Source organism: Sapajus apella, unplaced genomic scaffold (assembly GCF_009761245.1).
Source record: "Sapajus apella isolate SASKATOON/1434 unplaced genomic scaffold, GSC_monkey_1.0 scaffold197, whole genome shotgun sequence".
Taxonomy (NCBI): domain Eukaryota; kingdom Metazoa; phylum Chordata; class Mammalia; order Primates; family Cebidae; genus Sapajus; species Sapajus apella.
This window is the reverse complement of record NW_022437137.1, coordinates 461,233-476,305: the sequence shown is the minus strand read 5'-3', so window position 1 is coordinate 476,305 and position 15,073 is coordinate 461,233. Positions and strand designations below refer to the sequence as shown.

Sequence of the window (15,073 nt, the reverse complement as noted above, 5' to 3'; positions counted from 1 at the left end):
CCCGACCTCAGGTGATCCTCCTGCCTTGGCCTCCCAAAGTGCTGGGATTACAGGCGAGAGCCACCACGCCCAGCCGTCTCATCTCTTTCTTCCCACTGCCACACGCCTGCCTCCCTCATAGAAGGGTCCTTGTCATGGCGTTAAGCTCGTGTGGCCAATCCAGGATCATGTCCCTCTTTCCGGATCCTTAAATTAATTACATCTGCAGAGTTCCCTTTGCCGGATAAGGTGACGTTCACAGGTATTTGGGGGATTCGGACACGGGTGTCTTTGGAGAGCTCTCATTCAGCCTGCTGCATCCGTCCACACAAGGCGGTCACGGAGCTCAGCTTCCAACCCCAGTGCCTGTCACTTTCTCGCTGTGTGAACTTGGGCAACGACCTAACTTCCTTGGCTCTCAGCCTCCGCATCCATAAAACAGAGATAATGGCAGAGGATTATTAAGACAGTGCAGAGGCCAGGCGCGGTGGCTCACACCTGCAATCCCAGCACTTTGGGAGGCCGAGGCTCGCAGATCACCTGAGCTCAGGAGTTCGAGACCAGCCTGACCAACATGGAGAAACCCCATCTCTACTAAAAATGCAAAAAATTAGCCGGGCGTGGTGGCGCATGCCTGTAACCCCAGTTACTCGGGAGGCTGAGGCAGGAGAATCGCTTAAACCCGGGAGACGGAGGTTGTAGTGAGCCAAGATCACACTACTGCACTCCAGCCAGGGCAACAAGAACAAAATTCCATCTAAAAACAAACAAACAAAAAGAGCAGGGGAAGCTCTGAACACGGGCCCTGCTGCTGATGCTGAGTGAATGTATAGTGATAGAGTGACAGTAACGCCGATCGTGAATCGCCCGTGTTTATTGGCGCTCCTTGTACCGAACACTGAGCTGAGTGCTGAGTTTACATAGGTGAGCCATGTTGACATGAGCCTGGGCCTCGTGGAACGTACCAGAGAACCAGGAAGACAGACTTAAAACAAATAGTCACGCAAATCATTAGGGAATTATCGGAGCGGCCCAAGGCCACACAGCTGGGAGGAGAAGAAGTGGGCGGGATTCACACTCAAGTCTGTCTGATTCCCAAGACTTTATTTTTCCATGATACTCCCAGACCTCTTGAGGCTGCTGGAGGCCAAGCCGAGGACCAGAGATGGAAAGTGACTTGCCAAAGGTCACACAGCGAGAGAACAGTCCATTGCAGACCGGGATCTCTGGGCATCCTACCCAAGGCTCCTCCCAGAGGAAACTCTGAGACATAATAGTAAATTACAAAGTGACAAGCTTGCTGTGGGCCCGGAGGCAGAGTGGACATTTCACGTGCCCAGTATCATTCAGTTTCCATGATGCACAGGAGAAGAGCCTTGGTGCCCTATCTCACAGAGGAAGAACCTGAAGTCTCAAAGGGGTTCTGTGACAAGGTCAGGGTCACCCAGAAAATTAACTGCCAAGCAGAGATCCAGGACGTTCTCTGTGAACCTGGCCTGGCTCAGAACTCCCCAGTTCAGATTCGACCTCCACACCTTTTCCTAACTTTTGCACATCCTTCCTGGGCCCACCGGCAGATCTTTGCTCTTTGGGGGCTCCTGCAAATGGGGGGAGCTAGGTGGCTATGGTCTTTAGGGCGAAATCCCACAGGTGGAATTCTTCCCTAGGTCAGCCTGCGGGGAGACGGGTGGCCCGCTAGTGCCATCTAGTGGTCTTAAAGAGACATGCCGCTTCCCCGGGGAGCCGGAAGAGATCCCACAGAGACACAGGGAAAGGGAGTAACGCAGAAGGTCCTCATCCTCCACCCTGCTGGATCCCGGTAGCAAACTGACAAAGCTAAGCTGAAAGTGATCGAAATGATCCTCCTCATACTGCAGTTGAGGAAACCGAGGTTCAGAGAGGAGAACGCCGCACCGCAGCCAGTCAGGGGGAGACACAGGTGGCTGGAGGGATGGGCAGGGAGGTGGAGGTTGCCCTGAGCCTGAGCGCGCACGGAGCCTGGCCAGACTCTGGGAGGCCGGGGCAAGACAAGTCAGCTCTTTGTGGAGACTCCTGATTGGGCCTGGGGATGGGGAGGGGGCATTGGCCTGGGACAAAGAGGAGGGTGTGGCTGGTAGGGGCCGGATTATGGGCCAGCTCCTGAGGAAGGGAAAAAGGTGGCTGGATGGCCGGGCGCGGTGGCTCAAGCCTGTAATCCCAGCACTTTGGGAGGCCGAGGCGGGTGGATCACGAGGTCAAGAGATCGAGACCATCCTGGTCAACACGGTGAAACCCCGTCTCTACTAAAAATACAAAAAATTGGCCGGGCGCGGTGGCTCAAGCCTGTAATCCCAGCACTTTGGGAGGCCGAGGCGGGTGGATCACGAGGTCAAGAGATCGAGACCATCCTGGTCAACACGCTGAAACCCCGTCTCTACTAAAAATACAAAAAATTAGCTGGGCATGGTGGCATGTGCCTGTAATCCCAGCTACTCAGGAGGCTGAGGCAGGAGAATTGCCTGAACCCAGGAGGCGGAGGTTGCGGTGAGCCGAGATCGCGCCATTGCGCTCCAGCCTGGGTAACAAGAGCGAAACTCCGTCTCAAAAAAAATAAATAAATAAATAAAATAAAATAAAATAAATTCCCACACCGTCCTGTTGAGATGTGAATCATCCGTTTGTACAGTGTATCCGCTATAACCTCCTTAATGACTTAGTAGCAGTCTCATCAGATAGACTGTGGCAATGTGCAGTATCCAAGTGCTTGTGTTCAACTAACCCTTATTTTCCTTAATAAAGGCCTCAAGGCCGGGCCCGGTGGCTCACGCCTGTAATCCCAGCACTTTGGGAGGCCGAGGCGGGTGGATCACGAGGTCAAGAGATTGAGACCATCCTGGTCAACATGGTGAAACCCCGTCTCTACTAAAACTACAAAAAATTAGCTGGGCATGGTGGTGCGTGCCTGTAATCCCAGCTACTCAGGAGGCTGAGGCAGGAGAATTGCCTGAACCCAGGAGGCGGAGGTTGCGGTGAGCCGAGATCGCGCCATTGCACTCCAGCCTGGGTAACAAGAGCGAAACTCCGTCCCAAAAAAAAAAAAAAAAAAAAAGGTGGCTGGTAAGAGACAGAGTGTCCTGGCTGAAGTGATCAACCAAGGCTCCACCGTAGAGAAACCCCATGATCTAAGGCCGAGCATGGCTGGAGAAACCCCACGATTCTCAGAAACAAACATGGCTAATGAAATTCCATCCATCTAAGGGACAAACATGGTGGGAGACACCCCATGATTCTAAGGGACAAATGTGTCTGGGGAAACCCCATGATTCTTAGAGACAAACACGGTTAATGAGATTCCATCATTCTAAGGGGCAAACAGGGCTGGAGAAATCCCATGATTCTAAGAGACAGGAACTTGAGTGCTCATTCATTCAACAAACCATCACTGACCATGCACTCTGTGCCTTCCCCACCAGGGGCGCTCAAGACCCACACACCAATCAGACCTGGTCCCTGCTCTGCAGGACTCCACAGCCCAGTGGGGCAGATAAACAGATGACAGACTATCAGATCCAGGCCAGAGAGATCCAGATGGCCCCCCAGAGGGGCGTGGGCTCTGCGGCCAGACTGATCTAGCCGATGATGTTAGCAAAACTAGTGGAAGGGCCTGGAGTGGTGGTGCACGTCAGTAATCCCCACTACTCCGGAGGAGGATTACTTGAGCCCAAGAGTCAGAGACTGCAATGTGCCATGATCACACAGGTGAAGGGCCACTGCACTCCAGCCTGAGCAACATAACAAAATCCTGTCTCTTTAAAAAAAACGGTGGAGTGGCTAGCATTTATTGAGTGCCTACTATATGCCAGGCACTAGTATAAGCACTTTCAATTAGCTAATTTGGTGAAACCCAGACCCTCTCTGACTAGCGGTGTGACTTTTGGTAAATTACTTACCCTCGAGATTCTCATCTGTAAAACAGGAGCCATGTGCCTACCTTGCTAGGCTATGTGAGGTTAAAATGAAGTGTGTGTCCGCATGTTCTCACTCATAGGCGGGTGTTGAACAATGAGAACACATGGACACAGGGAGGGGAGCATCACACACTGGGGTCTGTTGGGGGGAAATAGGGGAGGGACAGCGGGGGGTGGGGAGTTGGGGAGAGATGCATGGGGAGAAATGCCAGATATAGGTGAAGGGGAGGAAGGCAGCAAATCACACTGCCATGTGTGTACCTATGCAACAATCTTGCGTGTTCTTCACATGTACCCCAAAACCTAAAATGCAATTAAAAAAAAATAAAGTGTGTGTGTGTGTGTGTGTGTGTCTGTGTGTCTGTGTGTCTGTGTGTTTACCTGGAATACAGTAAGTGCTCTATAAATGGTAGGCACCATTGAAATAATAAGTGTCGTAATGTAGGAATGACCAAGAGTTCCCACAATCTCGTGCCTATCTGGTGTTATCATTTTTTTTTTTTTATGAGACTGAGTCTCACTCTGTTGCCCAGGCTGGAGTGCAATGTTGTGATCTCGGCTCACTATAGCCTCCGCCTCCCAGGTTCAAGCAATTCTGCTGTCTCAGCCTCCTGAGTAGCTGGATTTACAGGCACCTGCTACCACACCCTGCTAATTTTTTGTATTTTTTAGTAGAGACAGGGTTTTGCCTTGTTGGCCAGGCTGGTCTTGAACTTTTGACCACAGGTGATCCACCCACCTCAGCCTCCCAAAGTGCTGGGATTACAGGCATAAGCCACTGTGCCCAGCCTATTCAGTGTTTTCTTAGGACTGGGAGTGATTGTGTCCGAGGTCAGGGAGAGAAGGGAAGCGGGGAGCTCCCTGGAAAGGAGTGGGGACTTGGCCGGGGCCTGGGAAGGACCGGAGGCACTGCCCTCTTCCCCTCCTCTGCCCCTCCTCTCCTTCTGCTCAGCTCCCTCTTCCCCTCTAGGGTACACCCTCTCCCCTCCATTCCCGCTGCCCTGGGATTGACCTCACCATTCCTCGCCTGGCCTGGTGTTTCCACTGGCCTCCCTGCCTCCAATCCTTCCTTCCTGTAGCCAGAGGAAGCTTCTACAACCCCAAGCTGGCTGTTCTTGCCTCCCCCGGCTCTCCTGCTCGTTGACCCCACCCCACAGGAAAGCCCACTCAAATGTGACGGTCAAGGCCCACCCCATTCATTACACAAGCCTGTTTCCCCTTCTCCTTCCTCTCGTCCACAGAGCCCAGAGTTCCAGCCACCTGGAACTACACAGAGCTGCCTGCTGTCCCCTGCAGACCCTGTGCTCCCTCCAGCTCATGTTGGCCACCTAGAAGCTTCTCTGCCCGCTCATCTCTCTAGATGGCTGTGCCACTCATAGGTGAGACTTCCCAGGCACCCCTCCCGTGCAGGGTCAGGGAGATCACCCTCCTTCCCCTTCCCCCACAGCTGTGCTCCCAGCCCCTGTCCCGGGTGTACCAACGCTTGTCTTACCTGCCTGTCTCCCATACTAGATCGTTGCCTTCCATTGGGTGAGATCGCCCCTAGGAAATGCTTCCAACAGTGCCTCCCTCCAGGTCAGGCCTCACAGCTGGGGCCAGGTCTTCATCATCTTTGCGTGCCACTGTTGAATCGTGGTGATGACACTCACATTTCCGAGCACTTGGTGCACCAGGCTGTCAAAGCATCTCCCTGTATCCCTCCAATCCCATAGGAGGTAGGATCTGCTATTATCCTCTTTTACAGATGAGGAAACTGAGGTCAAAGAGGGTGGCCAAGAAGCATGAGAGCCAGGCGGGCCAGTTCCAGGGGCCGCCACATTGCCACCTCTCCGAGTGTGCCTGCGCTGTTCCCTCTGCCTGCAACGCCCTTCCTCTTGCCCTCGTCCCTGGCGGGCTCCTTTCACCCTCAGGCCTCAGTCCCAAAGCCCCCTCCTTGGAGAAGCCTTTTCTACAACACCCTGTTATACAGCATCATGCCACCCTGTCTGCTTCGTAGAACGTGTCTCAAGGTATTTCTCTGAGTTTGCTGTTTTTTTTGGTACCTGATGCTCGTGCACACACACAGCCACAGACACACGTAGACACACTTGACTGTGAGGGAGATAACTGTGTTTTTGCTCATGACTACATCCCTAAAGCAAAACACAGTTTAGCCAGCCTCCCAGGTGCTGCTCAGAGATCCCAGCTTCTTGGTATGCACACCTTTGCAGAGTCCCCTCCCACACCGAGCAGAGGACCTGTTTACCAAGAGGATATCACATAAATGCCAGAGTGCGACTTCTGAGGTTGGGTCATGAAAGATACTGCACTTCCTCCTTGGTTCTCTGGACCACGTGCTCTGGGAGAATCCAGCTGCCATCTTGGGAAGATGCTCAAGCAGCTTTGTGGAGCGATCCACATGGTGAGAGACTGAGGCCTCCAGCCCACAGCCAGCATGACCTGGCCAGCCGTGCGAGGGCGCCACCTTCGAAGGGGATCCTCTGTCTCCTGTCCAGCCTTAGATGACTACAGCCCTGACCGACATCCTACCCACAACTGCAGGAGAGGAATCCTGAGCCAGAGCCACCCAGTCAAGCCACCCCCAAATTCCTGATCCTCGCACACCTCGTGGGAGAAAAATGCTGACTGTTCTAAGCCACTAAGTTTTGGAGTGACTTGTGATGGAGCGAAATCGACTTCAACACAGATTTCTAAGTCTTTGTTGTATCAGTAGGTGGAGAGATGGATGGTGAAGGAGAATAACAGCCACCACTCCCCGAGCCCTCTCTCATTGTGCTAAGTACTTTACGTGTGCTAATTCATAGGAGACTACCACAACATCCTTATGAGAAGACTGCTACCCTCTACCCAGTTTATAGATGGAGAAACAGGAACAGTGAGGTTAAATAACTCACCCAACATCACACTAGCAGTCCTGGGACGTGCACCCTGGCAGATTGGGGCCAGAGGCTTTGCTGCCACAAGGCACTGTCTGGGTGTCTCTTGATTCTTCCCAGACCCCCTCTCCAGCTCACTGGGGGCCAGGAAGTGCTCCCTGCCACAGTCTGTGTGGCCTGTGGCGGCTGACCCCATAGCTGCAGACGGAGGAATGCATGGCTCATAGCCTGGCACCGGCACCTCTTGTCCCACTGCTGGGAACACTGCCCTATCACCTACCCATAGAAGCCAGTTGGACAGAACAGGAAGAAGAGGATGGCTTCTGACCACCCATGCTGCCAGGAACCAAGTGGCTGTAGGGGCAGGGGTGGAGGTCGGAGAGCTCAGATTCCGGCCAGCTTGTCATGCTGGTCTCCTTAGCAAACCTCCTAAGGTTACACAGCCCAGGGTGCTGGCTGGGTATAAGGAAGTCCTCACAGCCTTTGTCCTCTGGATCTGAAATTATACGGTTGGGTCAGAGCTGGAAATAACAACAGAAAACCCAAGCGTGGTGGCTCATGCCTGTAATCCCAGCACTTTGGGAGGCTGAGGCAGGTGGATCACCTGAGGTCAGGAGTTCGAGACCAGCCTGGCCAACACAGTGAAACCCCATCTCTACTAAAAATATATAAAATTAGATGGGTGTAGTGGTGGGCGCCTGTAATCCCAGCTACTAGGGAGGCTGAGGCAGGAGACTCACTAGAATCTGGGAGGCTGAGGTTGCAGCGAGGTGAGAGAGCACCATTGCATTCCAGCCTGGGCAACAGGAGCGAAACTGCATCTCAAAAAAAAACACAAACAAACAAACAAAAAAACAATGGGAAACCCCAAACCCCTTTTATCCTCTGAGAAATGAAACCTAAAAGAGGATGTTGGGGCCCAGTGAGCATGCAGCACTCAGGCCCACGCCATCATGAGAAGAGAGCGGGGCTGGCACAGAGCCAGACCCCTCTGAAAGGGTACAAGGGGCCTGGGCACAGGACACCTGGGTCCAGGTGTGGTCTCTACCTGTCACACTTGCTGTGTGACAAGTACAACTTCAGGCAAGTTCCTTAACTTCTCTGTGCCTCTAAACACTTCATCTGGAGGAATGCAGGTGGCCATAGCACCTATTCCCTGAGAATGAATGAGCCTGGTATGAGACACACATGCATGTGCGCTGGGACGTTTGGTTTTCGTGGCGTTCATCTTTCCAACAACCTCACAAGGCAGGTGTCATTACTGCCATTGGCTCATGAAGAACCCGAGGTTGGATTAGGTTAAGTCACTCTCACAGGCCACTCACAGCCAGGCCCGGGGGAGACAGTCAGTATTCAAACCTGAACGAGATCCTTACCTCTGTGCCACCCTGCTCCTGCTCACTGTTGAGCCTCAATGACAGCCACTGTGTGTGACCCCCGTTTGACACGATCACTGCTGTCTAGCAAACAGACAGAGTGGGTTGCTTGGGGAGGTAGTGAGCTCCCATCCCTGCAGAGGTATGCAAGCGTAACCTAGGCGGGGTGGGGGCCTTAAGCATTGGGTTTGGGCTTGAATCCAGTGCCATTTAAAGCCCCTATGACCCCTAGATGCTGGGGTTCTTCACTATCCTCCCCCAGAAGACGAAGAGGGCTCAGCAGGGGAAACTGAGGCCCAGAGCCAGAATATGCCCAAGGTCACTCCATCAAGACACTCTGCTGAAACCGCCCTACGTCACACCAAGAGAAAGGTGGGCTCCTTCCTCCAAGGGCCAGGAGAAGAAAGAGGGGTCAAAAAAGAAGTCACAGGACCATGGGCAAGGTGAGGGTGAATCCCGAAGCCAAAGATGGCCACTCGGCGGGTGTTCAGAGCCAGAGAGCAGGTGAAGATCGTCAGAAACAAGGTGAGCGTCAGACACCCTGGACTCCTTTTGACTCAGTCCCCTCATTCGACAGATGAACAAATCGAAGCCATGGGAGGCCGATTCTCCTGTCCCAGGTCCATAATGGCAGGCAGGGCACAGGACTGCTGCAGAAATAACAGGCAGGGATGTGACGGGGGCAGGCTGGGCTTCACAAATCCTGCCGCTCTGGCACAAAGCGGATGGTATTTGGGGTCTCTGGCCCGCACTCTGCTCCTGCCCATGCCTCCCGCCTACCAGACGATGAGCTATCTTCCAAGCATGCAGGATGCACTGAACGCTTCTCAAGGTGTCTTCATAAATTAAGTCAGTTTGAGCCTAATAGCAGCCCATGAGATAAGGGCTGGGAATTTCATCATCCACATTTTTTCGGAAGAGGATACTGCTGGCTGGGTGCGGTGGCTCACGCCTGTAATCCCAGCACTTCGGGAAGCCAAGGTGGGCAGATCACCTGAGGTCAGGAGTTCGAGACCAGCCTGACCAACATGGAGAACCTCTGTCTCTACTAAAAAAATACAAAATTAGCTGGGCGTGGTGGCGCATGCCTATAATCCCAGCTACTTGGGAGGCTGAGGCAGGAGAATTGCTTGAACCTGGGAGGTGGAGGTTATGGTGAGCCGAGATTGCGCCATTGCACTCCAGGCTGGGCGAAACGAAAAAGAAGATGAAACTGTCTCAAAAAAAAAAAAAAGGTGATGAAACTGCTGCCAGAGATGTGAAATCACTTGCTGGGGGTCACAGAGTCAGCCAGGAAGGAGTTAAGGTCTGCAGTCGCCCCTGAAACCTGGGTCACCCTGAACTGGCATTCCGCTTCCTGGGGGCAGGGGATGAGCACACTGGGTAAGAAAATCTCAGTCTCCACCCTCTGGAAAATGACTCAGCTCTCCGGCCCTTGGTCAGGATGTGGGGTGGGTGGGCAGGCAGCCACAAGGCTGGGCCATAAGCCTCTGGCACCCAGGCCCCGCTGCCACCCAGCATAATTCACACTCATACACTCTGCTCAGTTAAAGTGCACAGGCAGTGACTCAAGCCTGTTATCCCAGTAAAAACAGTGTTCTCTCAATTTTATTTTGTTTATTTTTGAGACGGAGTCTCGCTCTGTCACCCCGGCTGGAGTGCAGTGGCATGATCTCGGCTCACTGCAACCTCTGCCTCCAGGGTTCAAGTAATTCTCCTGCCTCAGCCTCCTGAGTAGCTGGGATTACAAGTGCCGGCCACCATGCCCACCTAATTTTTGTATTTTTAGTAGAGATGGATTTTGCCATTTTTGGTCAGGCTGGCCTCGAACTTCTGACCTCAGTTGATCCGCCTGCCTTGGCATCCCAAAGTGCTGGGATTACAGGCATGAGCCACCATGCCTGGCCTGTTCTCTCAACTTTACAGATGAGGAAACTGAGGCTCAGAGTGGCTAAGAACTCGCCCCAGGTCACCCAGCTCAGAAATGGCAGGTGGAATCTGGAATCTGTCTGTCTGACTTCAGAGAACCTCAGCCACCCTTCTCAGGGCTGGAATCCAGAGTGGCCAGACAACTTAGGGGCCTAGGGTCAGGGAGGTGGGACTGGAGAAACGCTAGGAGGGTGGGGGAGTTTGTGAGTCCTGAGGGCCAGGGAAAAGGGCAAAGGGCCTGGGGGAGGCACTGGTCGCGCCTCTGGAGCCTCAGGTTACAGGGAGAAAAGGAAACCTGTAAGGCAGCCATTGGGGAAGCAGGGGTGGCTGGATTTACCTTCGGGAACTCCGGAGCGCCACCCCTTCTCTGGCACTGATTGGGCCAGTCACACATTCCCGTTCCCGATGACTCTCCCCTCTCCTGCCTTACCTCCCCCATGGAAACGGTCCCCTCCGCTCACACACCCAGCCCCCAGCTGCCAGCCTTCCTCCAATGACTCAGCCTGAGCCACTGTCCCCTCTGACACCTCCTCCCTCCCCCGACACCTGTCCCCCTCTGGCTGAAGCTGACTCCCAGGACGTGATTATCACCAGCCCCCAGGTGGCTGTGCCAAGACTGGCCTGGTGGGCACCTGTTGGGGCTGGGAGGCAGCTGTCCCTAGCCTGTCCCCTGGGTCAGCCTCGATGAGACCCTCACACCCTTTTAGTTAGGGGGCTCTGTTCACCTTATTCTTGGCAAGTCTTCTTAGGATAAACACAACGATTTCAGACCCTCTTGAAAGTCTCTCTGTATCTGGATCATTTTACTTTCTTTTGAGACAGGATCTCACTCTGTCACCCAGGCTGGAGTGCAATGGTGCGATTATGGCTCACTGCAGCCTCAACTTCCCAGGCTCAGGTGACCTTCCTGCCGCAGCCTCTCGAGTAGCTGGGATTAAAATATTTTTTATTTTTTTTTTAGAGGCAGGGTCTCACTACGCTGCTCAGGAGTGGTCTCGAACTCCTGAGTTCAAAGGATCCTCCCACCTCGGCCTCCCAACGTGCCACAATCATGAGCCACTGCCTGGGACTTTGTATTGTTAAAACGATTTCCATACCTCAACCGAAAGAAATACAATTTTGGAACGTGCTCTTTCAGGCTGTTCTCTGCTTTGTACCTTCAGGTGGACGCCTCCTGCCAAACCGCCCTGGGGACGGACGAGGCATTATCTGGCTGGGAATGAGGGTTAGCGTGTGAAGGAGCAACCCTGCTCCCAGCACCACCGTCCCCTACAAAAGGAACTCCGAGGGTACAGTTGTGGGGCCAGCCTCCCTGTGTGTGTGGTAGGGAGGACTCGGCGACCTTCAGTGGCCTGAGAATCAAGTGACGGCAGCAGCTGCTAGCTAAGCTGGCGCGCCAAGCCTTTATTCACCTTTTCACCCATTAATTCATTTGGAGCCAGACAGCTGGGCTTGAAATACCAGCCACACCAAACTCCACACTCTGTAACTCCGGGGAAGTCAGTTAACCTCTCTGGGCCTCAGTCTCCTCATCTGGAAAATGGGTGTGATGGCAGCTTCTGCCTCCTAGGCCTGGTGTGAAGATTCATGGGTTAATATGTGCACAGCGCTTGGGAAGCACCCGGCACACCTGGCCAGCTGTTTGTTCTTGTTCTGCTCACTCCTGGTAAGTGCATGGCAGGGGCACAGCCCCGCCCACCCTGCCAGCCTCACGGAGTCACAGGCAGCGGAGACCAAGTAAGTAGGCTGCGTGGGAAGTAGAAAAGTTCCTCTTTAAAGTTTCCTGTCTTGTTAAAGAATAAATGTGCTGATAACTCTGTGAAGCCCTATCCTATGTAGCTGATAGACACGCTTACAGGCACGTAGTCCATTCTATGTCCTTGTACTTTAACCGAGATATCTGTGCTGGACGTGCTCACAGGCACGTCCCAGCTCTCCATGGCCTTTACCTGTTTAGAAAAGTTTTAAGTTGCTAGCCAGTCGGGTTTTAGTTTGTGAGGTCTGGCTCCAGCCAACGGAGATCAGACGCAGCAGTGAGGACCACCCCAGATGCGTAAGGAATAAATTTGTGTGTTTTTCCTTTGTTCTTTGTACTCTCGTGGCACGATGGCTAGCAAAGGTACCCTTCCTGTAGTCCAGGAAACAAAAATCACATTGCTGAAAGATCCTTTGTCTCAGTGCTGATTTTTCTTTGTGACACCGAGCATGTATTTCCAAGAGCTGTTACCATTCAGAGAGGGGAGGGCCTGCCTCAGGGCCCACAGGGAGGGCGCAGGTACTGTGAACAGTGCCCACTGGGAGGCCCGGGGTTCCGGCTCCAGCTCAACTGTCCAAGTGCTCTGTGACCCTGACCAGGTCACTTGCCCACTCTGAGCTGCAGTTTCCTGCTCTGCTGGAGGCATTGGGCTATCTCTCCAGGGCACTGAGCAGCCAGAGGTCCGGAAGGCCAGCCACTGCCCCCCCGATCGACTCTATTTTTACCTGGGATCTGGACACTGTGCTGTTCTTGGACTCAGAACCTGGGTGGGTGCGAGGGAACCCTGAGGTCATCCAGCCGGGGCTGAGCTGAGCTCCCTGGGCCTTAAAGCACGTGAGTCAGTTAAGGCCCCCTCAGTCCAGAAGGCTTTGTGCTGGGGAAGCTGCCCTTGGCCTGTCTCTGCCTCTCTGTCCCCCCTTCATCTTGCTCGCTCTTCTCGCTGGTTCTCTTTCTGTCTCTCTCTCTCTGTCTGTCTCTCTCCTGGCACATGTGCCTGAGGCCGGGGCAGAGCTCCACTCCACTCTCTGAGGCTCCTGGCCTCACTGCGCCCCAGTGAATCACAACCTGTTCTCATCCCTATTCTGTGCTTGTAAACTTTTTTCTCTTTATTTTAAGCTGTTTACAAAATCTCAGAGAATTTATGGGATCAGAAATGGAAAAGAGGGAGGGACAGAGGGAGGAACGCAAGAGTCAAGACCCGCAGCATCAGATCTCCTGCTTCAGAGGCCAATGGGCACACCCACACCAACCAGACAGAGGGAGAGAGAGGTAGGGGAGAGGGACAGTGGGGCAGCGGTGGGGGCTGCGGGGGAGAGGGAGGGAGAGAGAGGGAGGGAGGGAGAGAGAGAAAGGGGAAGAGAGGGAAGGCACAGAGAAAAAAGCAGAAGAGAAGCGAGAATGAGATGGAGCAAACAGAGAAACAGAGGCAGAGGGCAGTCACGGCGTCCCGGCACAAAGCCTTTGAACGGGGGAGGACTTGGTGTGCAGGGCCTCCCTCTTGCCATGGCAGCCCGATCAAGGTTTATCTTTTCTGGGCCTCAGCTTCCTCACTTAGAAAAACAAATCAGAGCTACGTGACCACCAAGGGCTCCCCAGGCTCTGACATTCAGATGTGATGCTGAGGCCACTTGGGAATGGTCCCAGCCTCCTCATTCCACAGATTTGGATAATGCCTTGACACTCAGCCAGTCCTCCACTGTTGGCTCAATATGACGGATCCCATCTAGCATACGGGATGCTGGTGTTCAGAGAGGCGGAGATGTTTTTCCAAGGCCACACAGCAACGGTGGTGGACAGGACCTATGGGAAGCTCAGTCCAGCCTGGGCAGGACTTTCCACTCACCTCCTTCCTCCCGGCCCGTGGCTCTCCCCTTGCCGCCCCCTCTCCAACAGCTGCACCCCCTCTCTGGCCCTTGGTGCTTCCTGCACAGGGGCAGAGGTGATCCAGCCAAGCAATAAAATTCTAAGCCATCCCATGTCTGAATGGGCCCCCTTCTCAGCCAAGGGCATTCCAAAGTAAACCTGATCAACTAGTTCTAGCCGTGATGGGAAGGAGGGCTCCGACAGTCCTCATTACACCCTGCTTGGCGTTGGAATTCAGGTGCAGCTGACCAGAACCAGCAATGAAACAGATTCAAAAACTGACAATACGGACTCTTTTTTTTTTTTGAGATGGGGTTTCTCTCTTATTGCCCAGGCTGGTGTTCAATGGTGCAATCTCGGCTGACTGCAACCTCCGCCTCCCGGGTTCAAGTGATTCTCCTGCCTCAGCCTCCTGAGTAGCTGGGATCACAGACTCCACCACCAGGCCCAGCTAATTTTTGTATTTTTAGTAGAGATGGGGTTTCACCACACTGGCTAGGCTGGTCTCGAACTCCTGACCTCAGGTGATCTTGCCTCAGCCTCCTTAAGTGCTGGGATTACAGACATGAGCCACTGTGCCTAGCCAATACAGACTCTTTATAACAATAAGACACAAAATTCCAATCTGACTCTAGAGTTGCCTCACATGACATAGCAAGCCCAGAAAAAACAGTGTTTTACCCCCAAAATATATTTATTTGACATATTTCGAAATGGCCCTGCAAAACTGTCTCTTATAGGGAAAATCTACAATCTGTAGAGAATCCCCTACCCTTTCCAGGTCTTGTCCTGGAGAAGTTACCTAGGAGTCTGGCACTTTTTAGAGACATTTACCATCTATTTGCTCTGAACCCTGCTACCTGGAGGCTTCCTCTGCACAGTAAGAACCTCGGTCTCCACAGCCCCTTATCATAACCCAGGCATTCCCTTCTACTGACTCCAGGTCTTTAGATAATAACTCTTTCAACCAATTGCCAATCGGAAAATCTTTGAATCCACCTACAACCTGGCTAGGTCACAGAAGGCATCCAGCATCTGCGGCTCCTTCTCCTGTGTCCCTTCATCCCGGAACCCAGTTGCCATGTCAAGAGGAAGTACAGCGGCCCATGTATGCCATGCAATGAGCGCTGCAAGGAAGGGCTGCCCCAGAGGCAGGAGACCCAGCTCCAGGCTGGATGGGCAGGGAGGGGAGGAAACGCTTCCCAAAGTGAGGATTCAGGAGTGCAAAGGAGCTGGGTGCCGTGACTCACACCCGTAATCCCAGCACTTTGGGAGACTGAGGCGGGTGGATCATCTGAGGTCAGGAGTTTGAGACCAGCCTGGCCAACATGGTGAACCCTGTCTCTA

At 53.4% G+C, this 15,073-nt stretch overlaps 1 protein-coding gene across 3 annotated transcripts in view; it reads right to left on the bottom strand.

Moving 5' to 3' along the window:
* Positions 1–12,079: 12,079 nt before the first annotated feature.
* The window catches only part of MB (myoglobin), a 26,704-nt gene continuing 23,710 nt past the window's right edge, over positions 12,080–15,073 (bottom strand). For all 3 annotated transcript variants that reach the window (XM_032269716.1, XM_032269714.1, XM_032269713.1), the window contains exon 5: positions 12,080–12,217. In XM_032269716.1, the coding sequence (XP_032125607.1) occupies positions 12,095–12,217 (123 nt within the window). In that variant the 3' untranslated portion in view covers positions 12,080–12,094. The remainder of the gene's footprint in view (positions 12,218–15,073) is intronic.